Below are 16783 nucleotides of genomic sequence, written 5' to 3' on the forward strand. Positions count from 1 at the left end.
CAACAGGAAACTGTTTGAAATACTTTCTTCTCCAAACAACACTGATGCTACAACAGCACGTGACAAAAATATTGGAAAATAATTATACCTTTTGACACCGAACACAATTACCCGTGCAATTGCTTCCCACTGTGTTTTCTGAAGTTCATGCCTTATGCATGGTACTTTTTCCTGTGTTCCAACAGTTAAGGAATGGTACACAAGTTGCCAAAAGCTAGTTAGTATCTCCCTTATAACACCCTCTCCTATGCCGTCCTCGATATTCCCATCATTCCCAATAACAGTTACATTTAAATTTTCATTTATCATGGTGGGGTCACTGAACAATTCTATTAGGTCATCCTTTAAAAGAGCTCGATGCAGGTACACATGTTTTGAAAACTCAGCATCTAAAACAGAGGGAAGAACAAAAGGATCATCTGCAACGCAAAGAAAAAAAAGGTCGTAAGATAGAGCTAGGAATGACAAGATCTATCTAATGATCAATGGCATGTACAGGATTTTAAATATCAGGTTGGGAATGTTCAACCTCTTAAATATTCATTGTTAGCTACTTGTAAAATTTAGTTTCCTTTCTATTTTTCAGATCAATGGTGGAAAATATGACAACTACATGTACATGGATTTTATGTTCTCTTACATGTATTATTAGTGTCTATAACAGCTTTTACTATAGAGGATGTTTAACCAATCTACCAATACATTTGTGGATGCCACTTTTATCAAAACTTTGATAGGAGAGAGTACTTTTGATGGATTATATTTAACACAGCACATGGTTAAAAAAGGATAAATATCAATTAATAATAAGCTGTTCTAAATTTATTTCTTCGTTCAACAGACCCTGGAAACAGGTACCTGGATCTGCTATATGCCCACTTGGCCCTGGACTTTGATCAGTACTGACTTGTGGTTGCTGTGGCAACTGATTAGACTGTGAAACACCAGGGTCAATGTTAAGGGGTACACTCTGTCCAGGAGTTGAGGTTACACTTGGGGTAGTAGGATGAGCTTGTGTAGCCCCAGGACCTGTCTCACTGTCAAGGGTTGCACTCTGTATTGGACTGGAAGTCACAGCTGAAGTTGTAGGATGGGCTTGTGCCACAGTCGAGCTTGTTGTGGGGATGTTGGATAGATTCTGATCAGCATTTGTTGTTACCCTTGAAGTTGCATCATGGCCTTGGGTAACATTTCGACATGTTTCAGTGACATGAGCTACAGCCAGTACAGGAGCTGTTGCTACAGCTGAATCTGCATAAGGATTGGTTCTACGTTTAGTCACAGGGTCTGGTAACATTCCTGCTAGCACTTCATCATCATCGTCGTCAAATTTAAATCCGGGATCATCTTTAGTATCCACATCCTTAAAAACAATCAACAGAATTACTTAGAAAAAAAAAATTGAGAAGCAGCAGATGTATTAAGAAGTACTAGTATAAATAGGAGTTACAGACTTAATTCTTGGGATGCCAGAGTACATTCCTGAGATGCTTGAGTAACTTAAGTCTGATTATAGACTTTAGGTCACATGACAAAAGTAAATATGGATGAGGGCATACATGAAGGAGAAAACAATAACAACACATGTGTGTTGATTTTAAGCAAACAACATATGAAGAAATGGTGACAAGTTTTTTGTGTGCATTTACAACTTCCATTGATGGAAGTTGTCCCCAAAGCAGTAATTAATCATGTTAACAAACAGCAAAGGAATGATGTGAAGAATGGTGGATACAATCCTTTATGGTAAAATTTTGTTTCTGATGTTGATATTCACTTTTGTCATGTGACCCAAAGTCCATAGTCCACCCCTCAGACTTAGTTTCTCAGGTATCTCAGGAATGTACTCTGACATCCCAAGAATTGAGTCCATAACCCTTATTTACCCTACCATCATCACTATCGTCATTGTCATTATCACCATTAGAGGTTTGCTTTACATGACCTGACGCTATGTACTCTAACTTAATACCCAACAAATCTCCTGAGCCCTTCTGTCCCCAACCAAATGCAAAAGGTGCAATGAATGAATAAAAACTTTATTAAACTGTCTATGTTTTTAGCTATAAGCTAATGGGGGACACTGTAAAATAGCATGTTAAATACCAGATAGATTTCACTAAAAAAAATAAAATAAAGAAAATAATTTTTCTTAATTTTGTGTAGGTTATATAATCATTTACAAAATTTGTTAAAAAGCCTAAAAGCGTATAAATATTTACAAGAGTTGAAAAGCAATATTAGGCATTACTTGAACAAATTACATTCATCGTCTTGGCAAGAATTCAAATCGAATTACTTCAAGCCTCACCTCTACAAGACCAGGCAGCAACACTTTATTAGGCCTAACATACACAGGCTTGTTCCTGAAAAGGCGATGTAAGATTACACCAGTAATCCCTTGTTGACCAGGTGCAAGCGTCGGCTTAACGAGCTTATTGAGGACTGACATCACGATTTCTATGTCCACCAGGGCAGGGATAGTTTCTCCAAACGCCTCCATTATGGTTGTTTCAACCTGCACTTCGTTCATGGCTTTAGAAAACTGACAAGCACTAAGCACGTGACCATGCTCAGTTAATGCTATTCTCCTTCCCTGGCGCGGGACAACACTTTCTGCTGGGCCAGCAAGTAATATCAAATCACACAAGAATGGAGTATTTTCTTTTGCCTTGGATCTTGGCCGATTTGTTCTGTTCCTTATATTGGAGGTGCCAATTCGTCTCATGTTCGTGAGGCGCCTGAAATGCGAAGAACTTGCAACTGCATTTTGAGTTAGGCTCGAACTTGGATTAACTTGCGAGCGTCCAAAAACACGGGATACTTCAGCATTAACACTCGATGTTGGCTGAGACATTTGATCTGTTAACACTCGAACTTCCTGAAGCAGTTGACGCAGTTGCTGCTCCTGCTGCTGTACCATTTTTTAATCCCCGGACGCGAAGATCCCCGCAAAAGCGATGCACGGCAATCAATATGGCGGGAGAGTGTCCACACAAACTGCGCCCCGCTGACTAGCTGATGCTCACCGGCTCAAAAAAACTAATTGACAATCTCGAGTGATGATTTCTCGTTCTCGTGTAGTGATTTCTAAACTCACATAGCGATTATAAAAACTCGGTTGGCGATTTTAAACTCGAATGGTGATTACTAATCTCGCATGGGTGTTTTTCATTCTCGACAGGTAATTTCTAATCTCGTGTGGCAGTTTTTCATTCTCGTATAGTGATTTCTCATTCTCATGCAGTGATTTTTTAAACTCACATATCAATCACTGAAACTCAATAGGGGATTTTAAACTCAACCCACTTTTGTCATGTTTGGCTTGCCATATATATCCAATGCCAGATTGAAAAAGTTCAGTCACAAATTCAATAACATCTGTTACAGTTGGTTGCAAGGGATCACAAGACCGTTTAGTTGAAAACTTATGCCATCTCGCAAGGTAGGTCCTGTACTTCCATTCTGTTTGATCATGAAAATTCTGGAGGCTTTATCAGCTGCAGTATTACACTTTCTGGAAAATGTGCAGCAGATAGCTAAATATCCCGTGCAATGCACCACATCCAAATAGTTCTAGCAATGTGGTTGCATTCAAGCGAATGAGTGCCACCCATATTATTGATGTAAGAAACTGCTGTGGTGTTATCAACAAAAATTCTCACATGGGTATGAGACAAGTTTCTACAGAAGGACTGTAATCCAAGGTGAGCTGCTTTTAATTCAAGGCAATTAATATGCTGGTGAGCTTCAGCAGGTGCTCAGCAGCCTCCTGATGATTGCCCCTGAAAAACAGCTCCCCATCCTTGTAGGGATGCATCTGTATTAAGAGTGTAAGATGGATTGCCTTGGGAAATGGGTGTAGAAACATTTCCAATGTTCTGAACCTACCACTGTAGATCTGACTCTGCAGTAGGTGACAGTACCATACTTTCATCAAAATTACCAAGATGAAACTTAAGGGCGGCAGTTTTTTCATTCTCTAGCTGCCTATATAACAGGGATCCCATAGCAACCCCAGGGCAACTGGCCACAAGTTTGCGTATGAAAACTGCCACTTCCCTGATGGTAGGTTGTGTTCTGGTCAACAGATCTTTGCAAACCTGCTTGATATTTTCTGCCTTGGCATGAGATAAAGTGACAGTCATGGTTACAGAATTTAAGAAAAAACCTAGAAACCCTAGGACCTGTGATTGCTCTAAAGGTGATTTGTTTGGGCGAACATAAAGGCCCAGACTATCAAACAATTTAGTGGTGCCTTGAACATTATTTTCACATTCTGGCTTGGTGATACCCTGTAAATAGGAACCATCAATATAGCCAACTGACTGAAAACCCTCTTTCCTGAGTGTGCTATAAGCAGGTTTGAGTAACGTCGTAAATAATCGAGGGCCACAAGCAAAACCATTGGGTAAGCAACTGAACTGGTAGAACTGCCCTTGCCAAACAAATTTTAGATATTTTTGGTGATCTTGGTGGATAGGTACTGAATAATATGTGTCATTGAGATCCACAGACGCCATAAAACAGTTTTGCCTGATTATGCTAATAACATGTTTCAATGACTCCACCTTAAAATGATGGTATGCCACAAATTTATTCAACTTTTTTAAGTTGAGGATCATTCGATGAGTTCCATCTTTTTTAGGCCTCAAAAAGATAGTGGATAGGAATTCACCTTCCTCGTGTGAAGAGAACACCTTTAAGAACTAATTTTTCAATCTCAGCACTGATTGTCTCAGCTTCTGTGTGACTAAGTGGGTGTTGGCAAGGTGGCTGCCTCTGGTGAGGGAGCTGGTCAAAATCAATTTTGCATCCTTGGACAATAATTTAAAATATGTGGGTCTGTTTTAAGTTTGCCCCAGTTCAAGAAATAACTTTTAATCGTTCCAGCTTTAAATATCCCACGTTGGGTTTTTGAATCCACTAATTTACAGTCTTTACTCACCAACAAACTGGATTGCCACTGCTTTTGCCCAACCCTGTTGGTGGCACTAATGTTTGTTTTGGGAGGTCATTCCCAAACAACAAATCAGTAAAGCCAACGTGTTCAGCACAAATTTGCTGATACTGATTGTTCTGATCAGCTCTCGTCGTCTCTGAATGAGCTCACAATTTGCATGACCCAACAAGGCAATGACATCCAGTAAGGTTCAAGCAACATTTTCATCTGACAATTTCAAGGAAGAAATTTCATGTTTCATACACTGATCTGTTAGTTTGATCAGTGGGATCGTTGCTTTCTGAATTACGTTTTGGAGTCTTTGGAGCTTCAGGTCTCGACTCCTTGTGCCTGGTCTAATTTTTGAAGTGGTGGGTTTTACCGACAACTGTTTCTCACGTGCACTTGGGGTGGAAGGGTTGGCTAAGGTTCTGGGTGGCAACAACACCTCGACTTCACTGTTGCACATAGCGTCTTGTGTGCGCCTCAGGTGTCTCCTATTCCTTCTATACGCTCGTCCATCCTCTGTCCTGACTTGATAGGACTTAATGTCGACTTTCCCTTCAACTCTAGCTTGGGTCCACTCCTTCCTCCCGAACTGTGTCTTTTGAGGCTGGATTCGCACTACGTCTCCCGGGCATAACTCCTCTAATTCTGTGGCACCTCTGTTGTAGTGCATACTTTGCTTAGCCTTCTGCACCTTCATCTTCTGATTCACGTCCTCTGGTATCTTCGGCTTCAGTAGTTGGTTTGACGTTGGAAGTAGAGTCTTCGTCCTTCTGCTGAATAACCGCTGAACAGGTGAAGTGCTGAGCGTTTCTGAGAGAGTGTTCCTCCAGGCTAGCAGTGCCAGATACGGGTCCTGCTTCGACTTGGCGGCTTTCTCTAAGAGAGATTTCACTGTCTTCACTGCATTCTCAACCTTCCCATTTGACTGAGCATATGTCGGGGAGCTGGTCACATGATCGAAGCTGTAAGTATCTGCGAACTCTTGGAAGCTAGAAGATGCAAATGGTTGCCCATTGTCTAAAATCAGCTGATCTGGAATGCCGTGCCTGGATAGGTGGGCCTTGGTTCTTGATAACTTCTTCTGTTTTCTTGGTTGTCAGTCTGTCAACTTCAAAGAAGCTGGAGTAGTAGTCAACGGTGACCATGTACTCAGCACCATTTAGCTCAAACAGATCAACCGCAATCTTCTCCCATGGTCTACTCGGCATTTCATGACATATCATGGGTTCTTTGCCTTGCGCTGCTGGTTTGCTGTTGCATACTTCACACTTTGCAGCGTATTGTTCAACATCCTTGTTCATACCTGGCCAGTACATTACTTCTCTCTCTCTCTGCGTAAACAGCCTTGGATACCGATGTGGCTTGCATGTATCTTCGTCGACATGTCTTCTCTCACGCTTGTGGGGATAACTAGTCTTTCACCTTTAAAGACTACTCCGTTCTGCAGTGATAGCTCTTCGTGAAAAGGGAAGTAATCTCTGATACTAGCTGAAGCTTCTTCCTTGGTAGGTGGCCAACCTTTCCTGATAATTGACTTCAGCTCTGGTAGGGTAGCATCAGACTCTGTTGCTTGTTGGATCAGAGCTTCGGTTTCTTCAGATACTGGTAGGTACTGTATCATATTGATGCTCTCTAGCTCTCTTTCTGTGTTCCCTCTCATCTCCTGTATGTAGAAGACATCCTCAACTGCATCTTTCTGCGTGCCCTTGCATAGTTGGAATGCTCTACTCAGAGTGTCCGCGAAGTACATTTCTGATCCTTTCTTGTACTCAACATGCAGGTCAAACTTCTGTAATCTCAGCAACATTCGTTGCAGACGTTTGGGAGCACTGAGTAAACTCTTCCTGAAAATGCTCTCTAAGGGTTTATGGTCCGTTTGTATCAGAACAGGTTGGCCATACACACATTGCTCAAACCGCTCTACTCCGAAAAGGATTGCCAGCATTTCCTTTTCTATCTGCGCATAGTTAGCCTCTGTGTCAGTCAAAGACCGTGACGCATAGGCCACAGGTTGGCCTCCCTGCATAAGACAGGCACCCGATCCTCTTTCAGATGCATCACACTGTAGCTCTTACTCATCAGTTGGATCAAAGAACTTAAGTACAGGAGCAGCACTGAGTATTTCCTTGAGCTGTTCGAAGCTGCATCCCTGCACTTGCTCATCCCAATGGAACTGGTTCGTTTCTTTCAGGAGATCTCTCATTGGGGCAGTTGCCTCAGATAGTTAGGCATGAATTTTTGCAAGTAGTTAACCATGCCCAGAAGTCTCTTGACATCTTGCTTGCTGGTCGGAGTTGGCATCTCCCTGATACCTTGCACCTTGTCTGGGTCTGGTTTTAGTCCATCTTGACATATCACATGTCCCATAAACTTCACTTCTGGAAGGCGGAGCTTTAGCTTTTCTTTGTTCAGCTTAATGCCTTTAGTGCGACAACACTCGAACAGTGCTCTCAGCTTTATATCATGGTCAGACAGTGCTTCGGCTTGCGTTGGTCCGGAACCAAAGATGAGAATATCATCGAATATGGGCTTCACTCCCTCTAGACCTTCTAGTGCATGCTCCAGTCGTCTCTGGAATTCTTCCAGGGCGGGTGAAATTCCAAATGGCATGAGGGTCCATCGGTATCTGCCCCACAGGGTACCGAACGTAGTCAACAGGCTGCTCTCCTCATCAAGCTGAACGTGCCAGAAACCGTTCTTAACATCCACTACGCTGAAAACTTTGGCATTTGTTAGCTGAAGAAGAAGATCATCAATTACTGGCAAGGGGTAGTAGTTCCTTCTGAGCGCTTGATTTAGGGGTTTTGGGTCAATACACAGCCTTATCTTCCCGTTGGCTTTCTTGACCACCACCATTGATGAAACCAGTCAGTAGGTACATCCACTGGTTCTAGGATCCCTTTTGTAACTAGATGCTCTAGTTCCTGTCTTAGTGGTTCCTGCACTGCAAAGGGGACCTTCCTCACTGGGAGAACCACAGGCGGTACAGACTTGTCAATCTCAAGGTGGAGCTTGTCCGGTAACTTTCCTTCTCCCGAGAACACATCTCCAAACTTGCTCACTACATCAGGCTGTGCGGGAATTGCATCAGAAACAGACAATATATTGTCAGTATTCACAGTAATGAGACCAAACTGCTGAATTGACTGGGCACCTAGGAGCGCTGTGTGCCCATTGGGGACGACAGTGTATTCCGTGAGGAAACACTGTTTATTCTTGGGGTTAAGAGTTTCTACCTTGATACACCCCAAAGGTTTCAGCTCAGATTTGTTGAACATGACTAGTGTGGTTTGAGTTTTCTGAAGGCGTGTCATGTTAGGGTCATTGTAAACCTTCTGATAGATATCAGCTGGGAGGATATTGACTGTAGCACCACAGTCCGACTGGAACTTGACTGTTTCATCTCTCAACCACATGTTAGCATAAACGTTTTTGGGACTGTTATTGACATGCAGTGTGCCAACAGATTCTAAACACTGAACAGATAATCATCATCACTACCTTCCCCATCATTGCATTCTAGAAATTCCTGCTCTATGTTGTGCACTCGCTTAGCATTGTGCTGTTTGCTGCCTTCAGGCTGCTGCATGCGACTGGAAAGTGATTCATCCCGCCACACTGGCTGCACTCGCGCTGCCATGCTGGGCAGAGTTCCTTTTTTCTAGGGTGAGTTTTGTGACAGAACTTGCACCTAATCAGCGGTAGTGATTTGTCTTGATTCGCAAACTTCTTAGACGCGAAATTCTTAGAGTTTAGGTTCCCTGTGGTAACGGCGCTAACTTCTTCTGTCTGAGTCATCTCTTTGAGTTGTTTCGATGTGGTTTCGCTCACACGGCAAATATCAATGCACTTGTTTAGCGTTAGTTTGTTCTCAGCAAGTAGTTTTTTCCGAGTTGCGTCATCTCTGATACCTAATTAATGCTTCGTGAAACATCTAAGAATGTTAAGACGGGTTATTGACATGAGCGTTAAACAGCAAAAGGAGAGAAAGGCACTTTTCGGTCGTGTACACAACCAAGGAAAATCAATCCAATATTATTTCTTATGCTGCAAAATGTCAGTACAGTACTTTGCTGGCCTGGTGCAATGTCGGTATCAAAAATTTTCTTATCGAAGAGGTCAAGATTTTCAGATACAGCGTTAACTATCCTAGTTTGTGCAAGAGGGAGTTTGCCAGTTTAGTTATTTCTCTCCCATGTGGGAACAAAACCTCTTGTAACTATACTTTGAGAGCAAAATAAACCATCAGATCACATGGGTGTGGCAGTTTGTATTTTTTTTATTCGAACAAATTAATGTTTACTTATGACTTTAAACGAAAAAGCAATAAAGGCAAAATGCACGTATTACACTATTACCCGCTCTCAATGTCATAGCCTATTTTCAGCACTTTGTACACTTATTTTGAATACCGCGCATTTAATTAAGTTTGACGCCTAAAGATGATGACATGATTGCGTGAAAGTTGACGCTTACACCACATACGAAAAGTAATACAATCATAGATTAATTGAATAAGAACAATACGAGTAAATGGGCATCCAACTGAGATAGGGGACTAAAAGTCTGGTATCTCAGCTAGATGCCGAGTTCTGTTTTTGGTTGCTAAGAGGCTCTGGCTCGTTATGTAGGGAAGTTGTGGATGGCATCCAGGTATTTTGTGCATGGCCCAACATTGCTTGGGGTGATCTCAAATCGGCAACTTCGACAGTGTCAGCTCCAAACACGAACTTGTCTGGGTTAAGTATGATCCCATTGTGTCCACAGAGGTTGGGCCAGTCAACAGCCTGGAAGAAACTTTGTCGAGGTTATCTGCCCAGAGAAGGGTGTCATCGATGCATTTGGTTTTGTTTGGGACGTGGGACACAATCTCATCGAACCGTCTTGAGTAGCCATTGCCAGATGCTATGTAACCCTGGGGCACTGTTTTATAGCGGTAGCGACTCCATGGGGTGATGAAGGTGGTGAGGTGCCGACCGTCCTCATGAAGGGGAACGCTGTGGTAGCCATTCCAGCAGTCAAAGACGGTCTTTTTGGTGTTACTCTGAATAGAACGTGCTTGATGGAATGGGCTTTACGTGTGATGAGTTTCACGTGTGGCGTGGAGCGCCTGGAAATCAACTGTGCGGCGGGGCTTGCCATGGCACATACGACCATGTGGTGGCACCATGTGACCGGCCCTCCTACCGGCACTGATTCAAGGACACTCAGTGATATGTCCTGGTCTAGTCCTGCCTTGACTTCCTCTTGCCAGTTGAGTGGTACTGGTATTGGAGTGTGATGTGCAACTGGTTCTGCTTTAGGGTCAACCATTAGCCTCATAGGGACGCTCTCCATCAGGGGTAGCAGCTGGTGTTCGCATGTGTTGAAGGTGCTGGTTTGGTAATAATCTAACAGCCACTGTTGCAGTCTCATCCGATTGTTGTCGGTTGCTGGGAATGGGATTGTGGTGGGCTTCAGTGGTGGTGTGGTGCGACGTGGACAGGTGCACAGGGAGCTGGTTGTGCTCTCAGAAGTGTATGTATCAGTGTCTGAGCAGGGTTGTGCGGTTGCATCGCAGGTTGTGTCTGGCTTGATTGATCTACATGTGTGCAGGGTCTCACCCATCATGGGAAAGTTCTTAGTGATGATACTCAGTGCCGTGCAGGTCTCTCGGCTGAGGAAGAGTTTGTCTGAGTTACTTGTCACATACACAATCTGGCGGCTTTCCAGGGCTTTGCCGGAGAATGACCTGCCCGAGAACCTGAGGGCAACAGCGCCCAGAATGTTGATACTATTGTTGTTTACGGCGTGCATTTTCATGGTGACGGGTATCAGGTCACTCTCACATAGGCCAAGGCAATGGATGACTTTTATTCTAGCCAAACAGCTTTGGCAGCCTGTGTCGGCCATAGCAGAGAGTTGTACTGGTGTCAACCATGATTTGGGGGGGTTGTATCCCAGGGCTGTATAGTCTTCAGGATGGGCTGATGCTGTAAGCATACTGAATGGTTGAGGCTTGGATGGCTGTCGAACCCAGTGGTCAGTTAAGTGGCAGTAGAGGTGATGATCAAGTGAAATGACTCCTTCGCTTGGCCTGCTGAGGCTGGTTGCTGTGCAAAGTGAGTCAAAAATTGGGTTACTGCCTTCTGTTTCTCTGATTTTGACACTGGGTGGGGTGGGCTGTGGGGGTCTGTTGCTTTTGCCTTTGCTGCAACAGACGCTGGCGAAGTGCCTTCCACATTTGTCGCAGATGATGCCATAAGCGGAGCAGTCATGGCGTCGAATTCTGGTCACAGCGTTCTTGCCATGCCCCCTCTTGTTACAATAGGAGCACAGTTCGTTAATGTCTCCACCTTTACGCTGCTTGACCTCATCATTTTTTGCGTGTCAATGCTTGACCTCATCATTTTTTGCACGTCGATATTGGCTTTGTGCGGCGTCTACACTGTGGCTTTGAGACAGGCGGCCAGCGAAGCATTTGCCAGCCTCTTTCACCTCAATAAATTGGAACACTTCCTCGAGGCTCATGTTTTGGTTCCTGTCCCCTAGCAGGTCTAATTGGATTTCGCTGTCGGCCAGGCCACGTGTGAGGATATCGCATAGGACGTTTTCTGTGTAGTTAACCTCTACGTTGCAGCCGTGGCAAGTGACTAGAAACTTGCAGACACCAGCTTGGCCGCAAAGACGGGCACTGAAACTGCGGATCTTCCTATCCCGGTCTTGGCGCATATTGTGAAGCTGCACACGGGTGACCATTGTGTTCTCCTCTCATACTGCTAGCTTTTTGATGGCTTCCATGACTTCATCTGCGGTTTTGTCTGTGAGGGAACCACCTGCGTTTCTTGTTAGGTCTTTGCGGAGCTGTTCATTGCAGCATTCGAGGAGCTGAGTTACTCTGTATTTGCCCTTGACGTTTGTTGCTGCCGTATAGTCGCCCCAACGCGTTAGAAAATATGACCAGTCCTTACTTGATCCCGCTGCCGAGATGGTTGGACGATGGTTGGGCGTTCTGTTCTGTTCGACGTATAACTGGGAAATCCGCTTGTAGTTGGTGTTTCATTCGCCTAATCAATCCGTGGTGAAACAGGTTCTTGTCATAGATAGGAATGTATCCATTTCATCGAGAGATTTATTAAATAAAGACGAACATTCTCGCTAGAGAATGACAAGAACATGTACAAAGTACAGCGTGGTACGAACAACTCGCACCAGGCTCCTATCGGGCAAATTATATCTAGTGTCCAGGTCCCTATTTTATGGTAGCATTCTGCTCTACAAACTGACTCTTAAGGGTTGTCCTTTTTTATTTCATCACCCTAAGTAGTATAAGTAGTAACAATCCACCAGCAAGATACCACACTGACTCTTAAGGGTGGTTAACATTTTTGATTTCATCACCCTAAGCGGTACCAATCCACAGGTAAGATACCAAACTGACTCTTAAGGGTGGTCATTTTTTATTTTATCGTCCTAAGTAGTAACAATCCACAAACAAATTTTGAACCTAAAAGGTACCAAGAGCACTCTCATCACTTTATATGGGAGTCCCCCTTCCCTGGGGGTAATGATAGTCAGATAGGAGAAACGTTATGCTGAACACTCTTAATTTTGGGCCAAAAGGTTTAAGGACTTGCATACACGTGTAAATGCTTTTACCCTTATGTGTGCTTATTGTTTCAGATTTTTGAGCAGCTCACCCATTGCATTCAGCATAGCTATGTTCATGGCTTACTGTTGCTGCTGCTGTTGCAGTAGCATATTTTGAAATTGCTGTTGCTGTTGTACTACAGCTGCCCTGATATCCAGTTCTCTCTGCCTTAGCTGGCGCTGCTCTTGCTGGTCAGTCCTTTTGATGACGACACTCTGCTCCATAACCTCCACTAAGTTGGTTTGGCTTCTTCTTTTCTTTGGAGTTTCCTCGTCAGATTCGTATTTAGTCTCCTTTTCCCCTTCCCTCCTTTTTTTTGTAGCACTCAACTTCTTGGTTGCCTTTCTCGTCATTTCTTCTGCGGCCTTTTTTTCTGTGGTTTCCTTCACCTCTCTTGCCTCCTCCCACTCTACTATCCTATCATGGATTTCTGTTAGGGCCTGATAGTTCTCGTCATATTCAACCTCGATACCGCTTCCCCTCTTTTCTTCTTTCTCTTTTTCCTTGAAATCGTTATATAACTTGTCGAACTTTTCCCTCACGGATCGCTGTGTATCTTTCACCCCCTGCTGCGTTAGTCTCTCTGCTATCTTTGTCCAGGCTCTTCCTTTCTCCTTTGAACCTGGGGTAAACTTGAAAGGCTCTTCATGGACTACCTCACTGAAAAGAAGAGACTCGTGACATTGTTTCCAAATAAACAATTCACGTTTGGCACTGGCCATTGCTGTGTATCTAGACATGAAATATGTTGTCAAAACTAGTACATATACATTTAAGCTTCAGTCAAGGTGGTCGTATAACTTTGATCCACTGGCTAAAATTGCCGAAACACAAACTTAGCTGCTCGTGTATCGTATATTCCCGAAAAGAACTTACTAGCAAAATCCATCAGAACGAAGTGAATTTAGATCAAGAAAGTAGAGTTGCATCAATCGATTTGGATCGTATTTGCTTCAACCAGCTAACAGTTAAGATTGTTTTAAAACTGGAGGCTTTTTCTGCCATCAGAGTCCAAAATTAGTCCTTATAATAGACGTGCAAAACACAGAATAAAATAAAAATCACTTCTCGTAAACATGATGCGGACCACTGGGGGAACAACGCTTTCGATGTCTTTATTCAGCACGATATAAACTGATTACCTCGTATTTTATCGTTGTTTTTAGCAGCTTTTGGACTTGAATAGATATTACAGTGATAAAAGTAACATCAAAGAGCCTTGAGTCAAACAGTGGTTTAACTTTTCTTTATGTTTGGGCTCTACTTTCCACGCCGGCCTACAAAGTGAAAGCTCGACTTTTTTTCCAGACAAATTTGTAAAGAAAGAGAGAAGTTTAAATTTCTTCACCTTTCAAGAAGCTAAAGTGTATTTAGAGAGAAAGATTCATGATTCTTGATTACCACTACATTTATACGGAAGAAAGTTCTTATTACATGTGAAAAGAGAAATAATACAGACGTGGAAATAATGTGCAACACATCAAACTACGCGCGGCTGTTTCGAACGGACTGAATGGGTTTTCCACGAGCGTAGAAGCTACAAAATGATAAAACGTTTCTTTATAGAACTTAAATGGTTTCTTTGCTATCGTACAAAAAGCTATGTACTCACTAGTTGTGAGAGAGTTTGCTTTACTTTCCATAAATGCCATGGAAAAGAAAAGACTTTCTTTCAAAAGTATGTCTTCGTTTAATACGCAACGGAGAGAAGTTATCTATTAGTAAATTGTGTAAAAACGTGCTGTTTAGATTCCATATTTTCGGCGTCTGTGAGTCAAAAAGAGGATGAGAACGAGAGAATGCAGATCATTATTTAATCGTAAAAATATCTTTATTAACATACGCTCCTTGAAAACTAAATTATTGTGTTCATTAGTGACAACAATGGATGTATACTTAGGCTAAGTGATGTGTAATTGTATGCGCGGATGTTTCTTGTTTCGTTCCCAATTGACAAGAAGAGCGATAAGTGTTTGCGTTTTCTCATTTCTGCCTGAGTTTGGCCGCAAGAATATTTATTTTTGTTGTAAAAGATCCCACACATAATGCCTTTTAACCTGTTCACCTTATCAACGAAGCAGGACCATTTTATGAACAAAAAACTTACCTTGAAAGGTCTTGAAAAAACTCGTAGTCAAGCCGATGACTTTTGGCAACAATCTGGTTGTCGACGAAATCCTGACTACGACTTTGAAGCTTTATGTGACGGTGTCATGGTCAATATGCATGCGCATCGCGCCGGAAATAAAAAAGTCGTACTCGTAGTCGGATCTAAAGGTCTCTATTGAAGCGAATGGCCAACATGTTTCCATGCCTCCTGTACCTATGCTCACCCTTTGGGATGTTCGGGTTCTTGAATGTGGCTGGAAGTCGTAGCCGGTTTTTCCTTGCTGTACCACAGGTAGCTGTGTTGTTTTCATACAAGTAGGTAAAGAGGACCTCGCTTGTATACCAGTTGTCAACATAAACGTGGTACCCTTTATCCAGCAGATCTTCCATCAATCTAGGGATTACAGCTCCACTGACACCTAATCTGTTGACTAACTGTCGATCTCCAGCTTGCTGCTCTGGTTCCTTCCCCAGTTAAACGTATGAGTTCCAAAGATAACCAGAAGTCTCACAGAGACTGAACATTTTGATGCCAAAACGAGCCCATTTCAGTGGAACTGTTTGAAAACAAGCCTTCCCTTCCAGAGCAGCACCTCCTCATCTATTGAGATTTCCCTCTCAGAAATGTAAGTTCTCTTGAACTTAGACACAAGGTTATCTACAAGAGGCCTGACTTTGTAAAGCCTGTCCCTATTGGCATCAAATAGTTTGGTAACGGTTTCGGGACATAACACTATTGGAAACTGAACCTTGCAACAAGGGATTTGTGCTCCAGTAATCTGACAACTCAGGTTTTCTCAAAATTCCCATCTGTAGGCTAAGAGCAATGAACTTCTTCATCTCACCTCTGGTTGTATCAAACCAGGACTGTGCCTAAGAATGTCTGGGCAAGTTTGGATTATTCCTCTTGTATTGCATCGCGTACAAGTTTGTTTGTGTAACTAACAGATCAAAAAATTCATCATCGAGAAAACGCCTCATGAAGTCACCTGCTGTTGGGTCATTAGGAAGTACGACCTGGATTCCTTGCGTTGAAGAAAAAGGTTAAATCTGAGGTTCTTGATTGACATTCGTCCACTTTGCTTCCATTAATGCTTCCTGTGCTGCTGGTGACTGTCTAACACGATTTCCCCGTCCTCTTCCTCTACCTCCACGGTTACACGGAACAGCTCGCTGACCATGGGGACGTTTCATTTTTAATCCGACCCCCCATGGATGAGCGGATTCTTACCAGTCGAGTATGGGCTAAGAGAGGATTACTACCAAGCAGCCTTCCAACTACTTCACTGAACTTCTTCCATCGTCCATTTGATGAAAATTGATGCCCCAATTTCACACACCTGGTCATAAAGGTCTGGTGCCCCACAAGTAGCGACATGGAGTCGTAAGGTTCCATTTTCCACGTTTTTCTTAACCTTTACTTTGAGGACCTTTCCTGGCTCGCTCACATACTCGATCTCGATCACATCAAATACTTTAATGTAGTTCTTGATGATGGTTGCGTACCACCCTGGCTTCCAGCCTTTTTTGTTGTCCTCTTTAGTCCATTTCACCATGACCTTTCCTTTGCTGCTTCTAATAGCGCTGATGTTATACGGATCATATTTCTTTGCTGAGCTTTTGTTCAGAAGCCTAATTTCGCTTTTGATGTTGTGAAATATATCTTCCAATTGTGAAAGAGTGGTGCCATCTGGGACCGGCAGTTTTTCACTTTTCCTGTTGAGAGGTTGTCCAGCCGCTTTTCTGGGCCCTGACGATGAAAGACTGCTTTCCTCAGGGGTAAAGAAAGCTCTCTGTCCGGTTAGAAACTCATTATTGATACTTTTAACTTCTTTTTGAGCAGATATCATTTGCTCAACCAAAGCAATCATCCCCAGTAAACTGTCACGTTCTCTTTGAAATAAGCGGCGAGTTGTTCCGGTTCAAAGCACCAAAACTCTAAGAGCCAGCTGATCTTTACTTTACTTCCTGACCATGGGATGTTGAAATGGTGTAGATATTGTTCCAATTTAAACACTGGAAGTTTAGAAATTTCTTGGAGTTGGGTGGGTATGACACTCAAGTCCCCATCAAATTTTTCAATTTCGTCAGGT

At 43.0% G+C, this 16783-nt stretch overlaps 1 protein-coding gene across 1 annotated transcript in view; it reads right to left on the bottom strand.

The window, feature by feature from the left end:
- Positions 1-3390, bottom strand: part of LOC146473006 (uncharacterized) — a 4442-nt gene extending 1052 nt beyond the window's left edge. The window contains exons 1-3 of the mRNA XM_085118914.1: positions 2312-3390; positions 859-1363; positions 1-419 (exon numbers count right to left, since the gene is read on the bottom strand). The exon at positions 1-419 is cut by the window's left edge and continues 621 nt beyond it. Coding sequence (XP_084975040.1) covers positions 1-419; positions 859-1363; positions 2312-2923 — 1536 coding nt within the window. The 5' untranslated portion in view covers positions 2924-3390. The remainder of the gene's footprint in view (positions 420-858; positions 1364-2311) is intronic.
- Between the last annotated feature and the right edge of the window lie 13393 nt (positions 3391-16783).

Source organism: Pavona decussata, unplaced genomic scaffold (assembly GCF_977016875.1).
Source record: "Pavona decussata unplaced genomic scaffold, jaPavDecu1.1 SCAFFOLD_95, whole genome shotgun sequence".
In the NCBI taxonomy this organism is placed as follows: domain Eukaryota; kingdom Metazoa; phylum Cnidaria; class Anthozoa; order Scleractinia; family Agariciidae; genus Pavona; species Pavona decussata.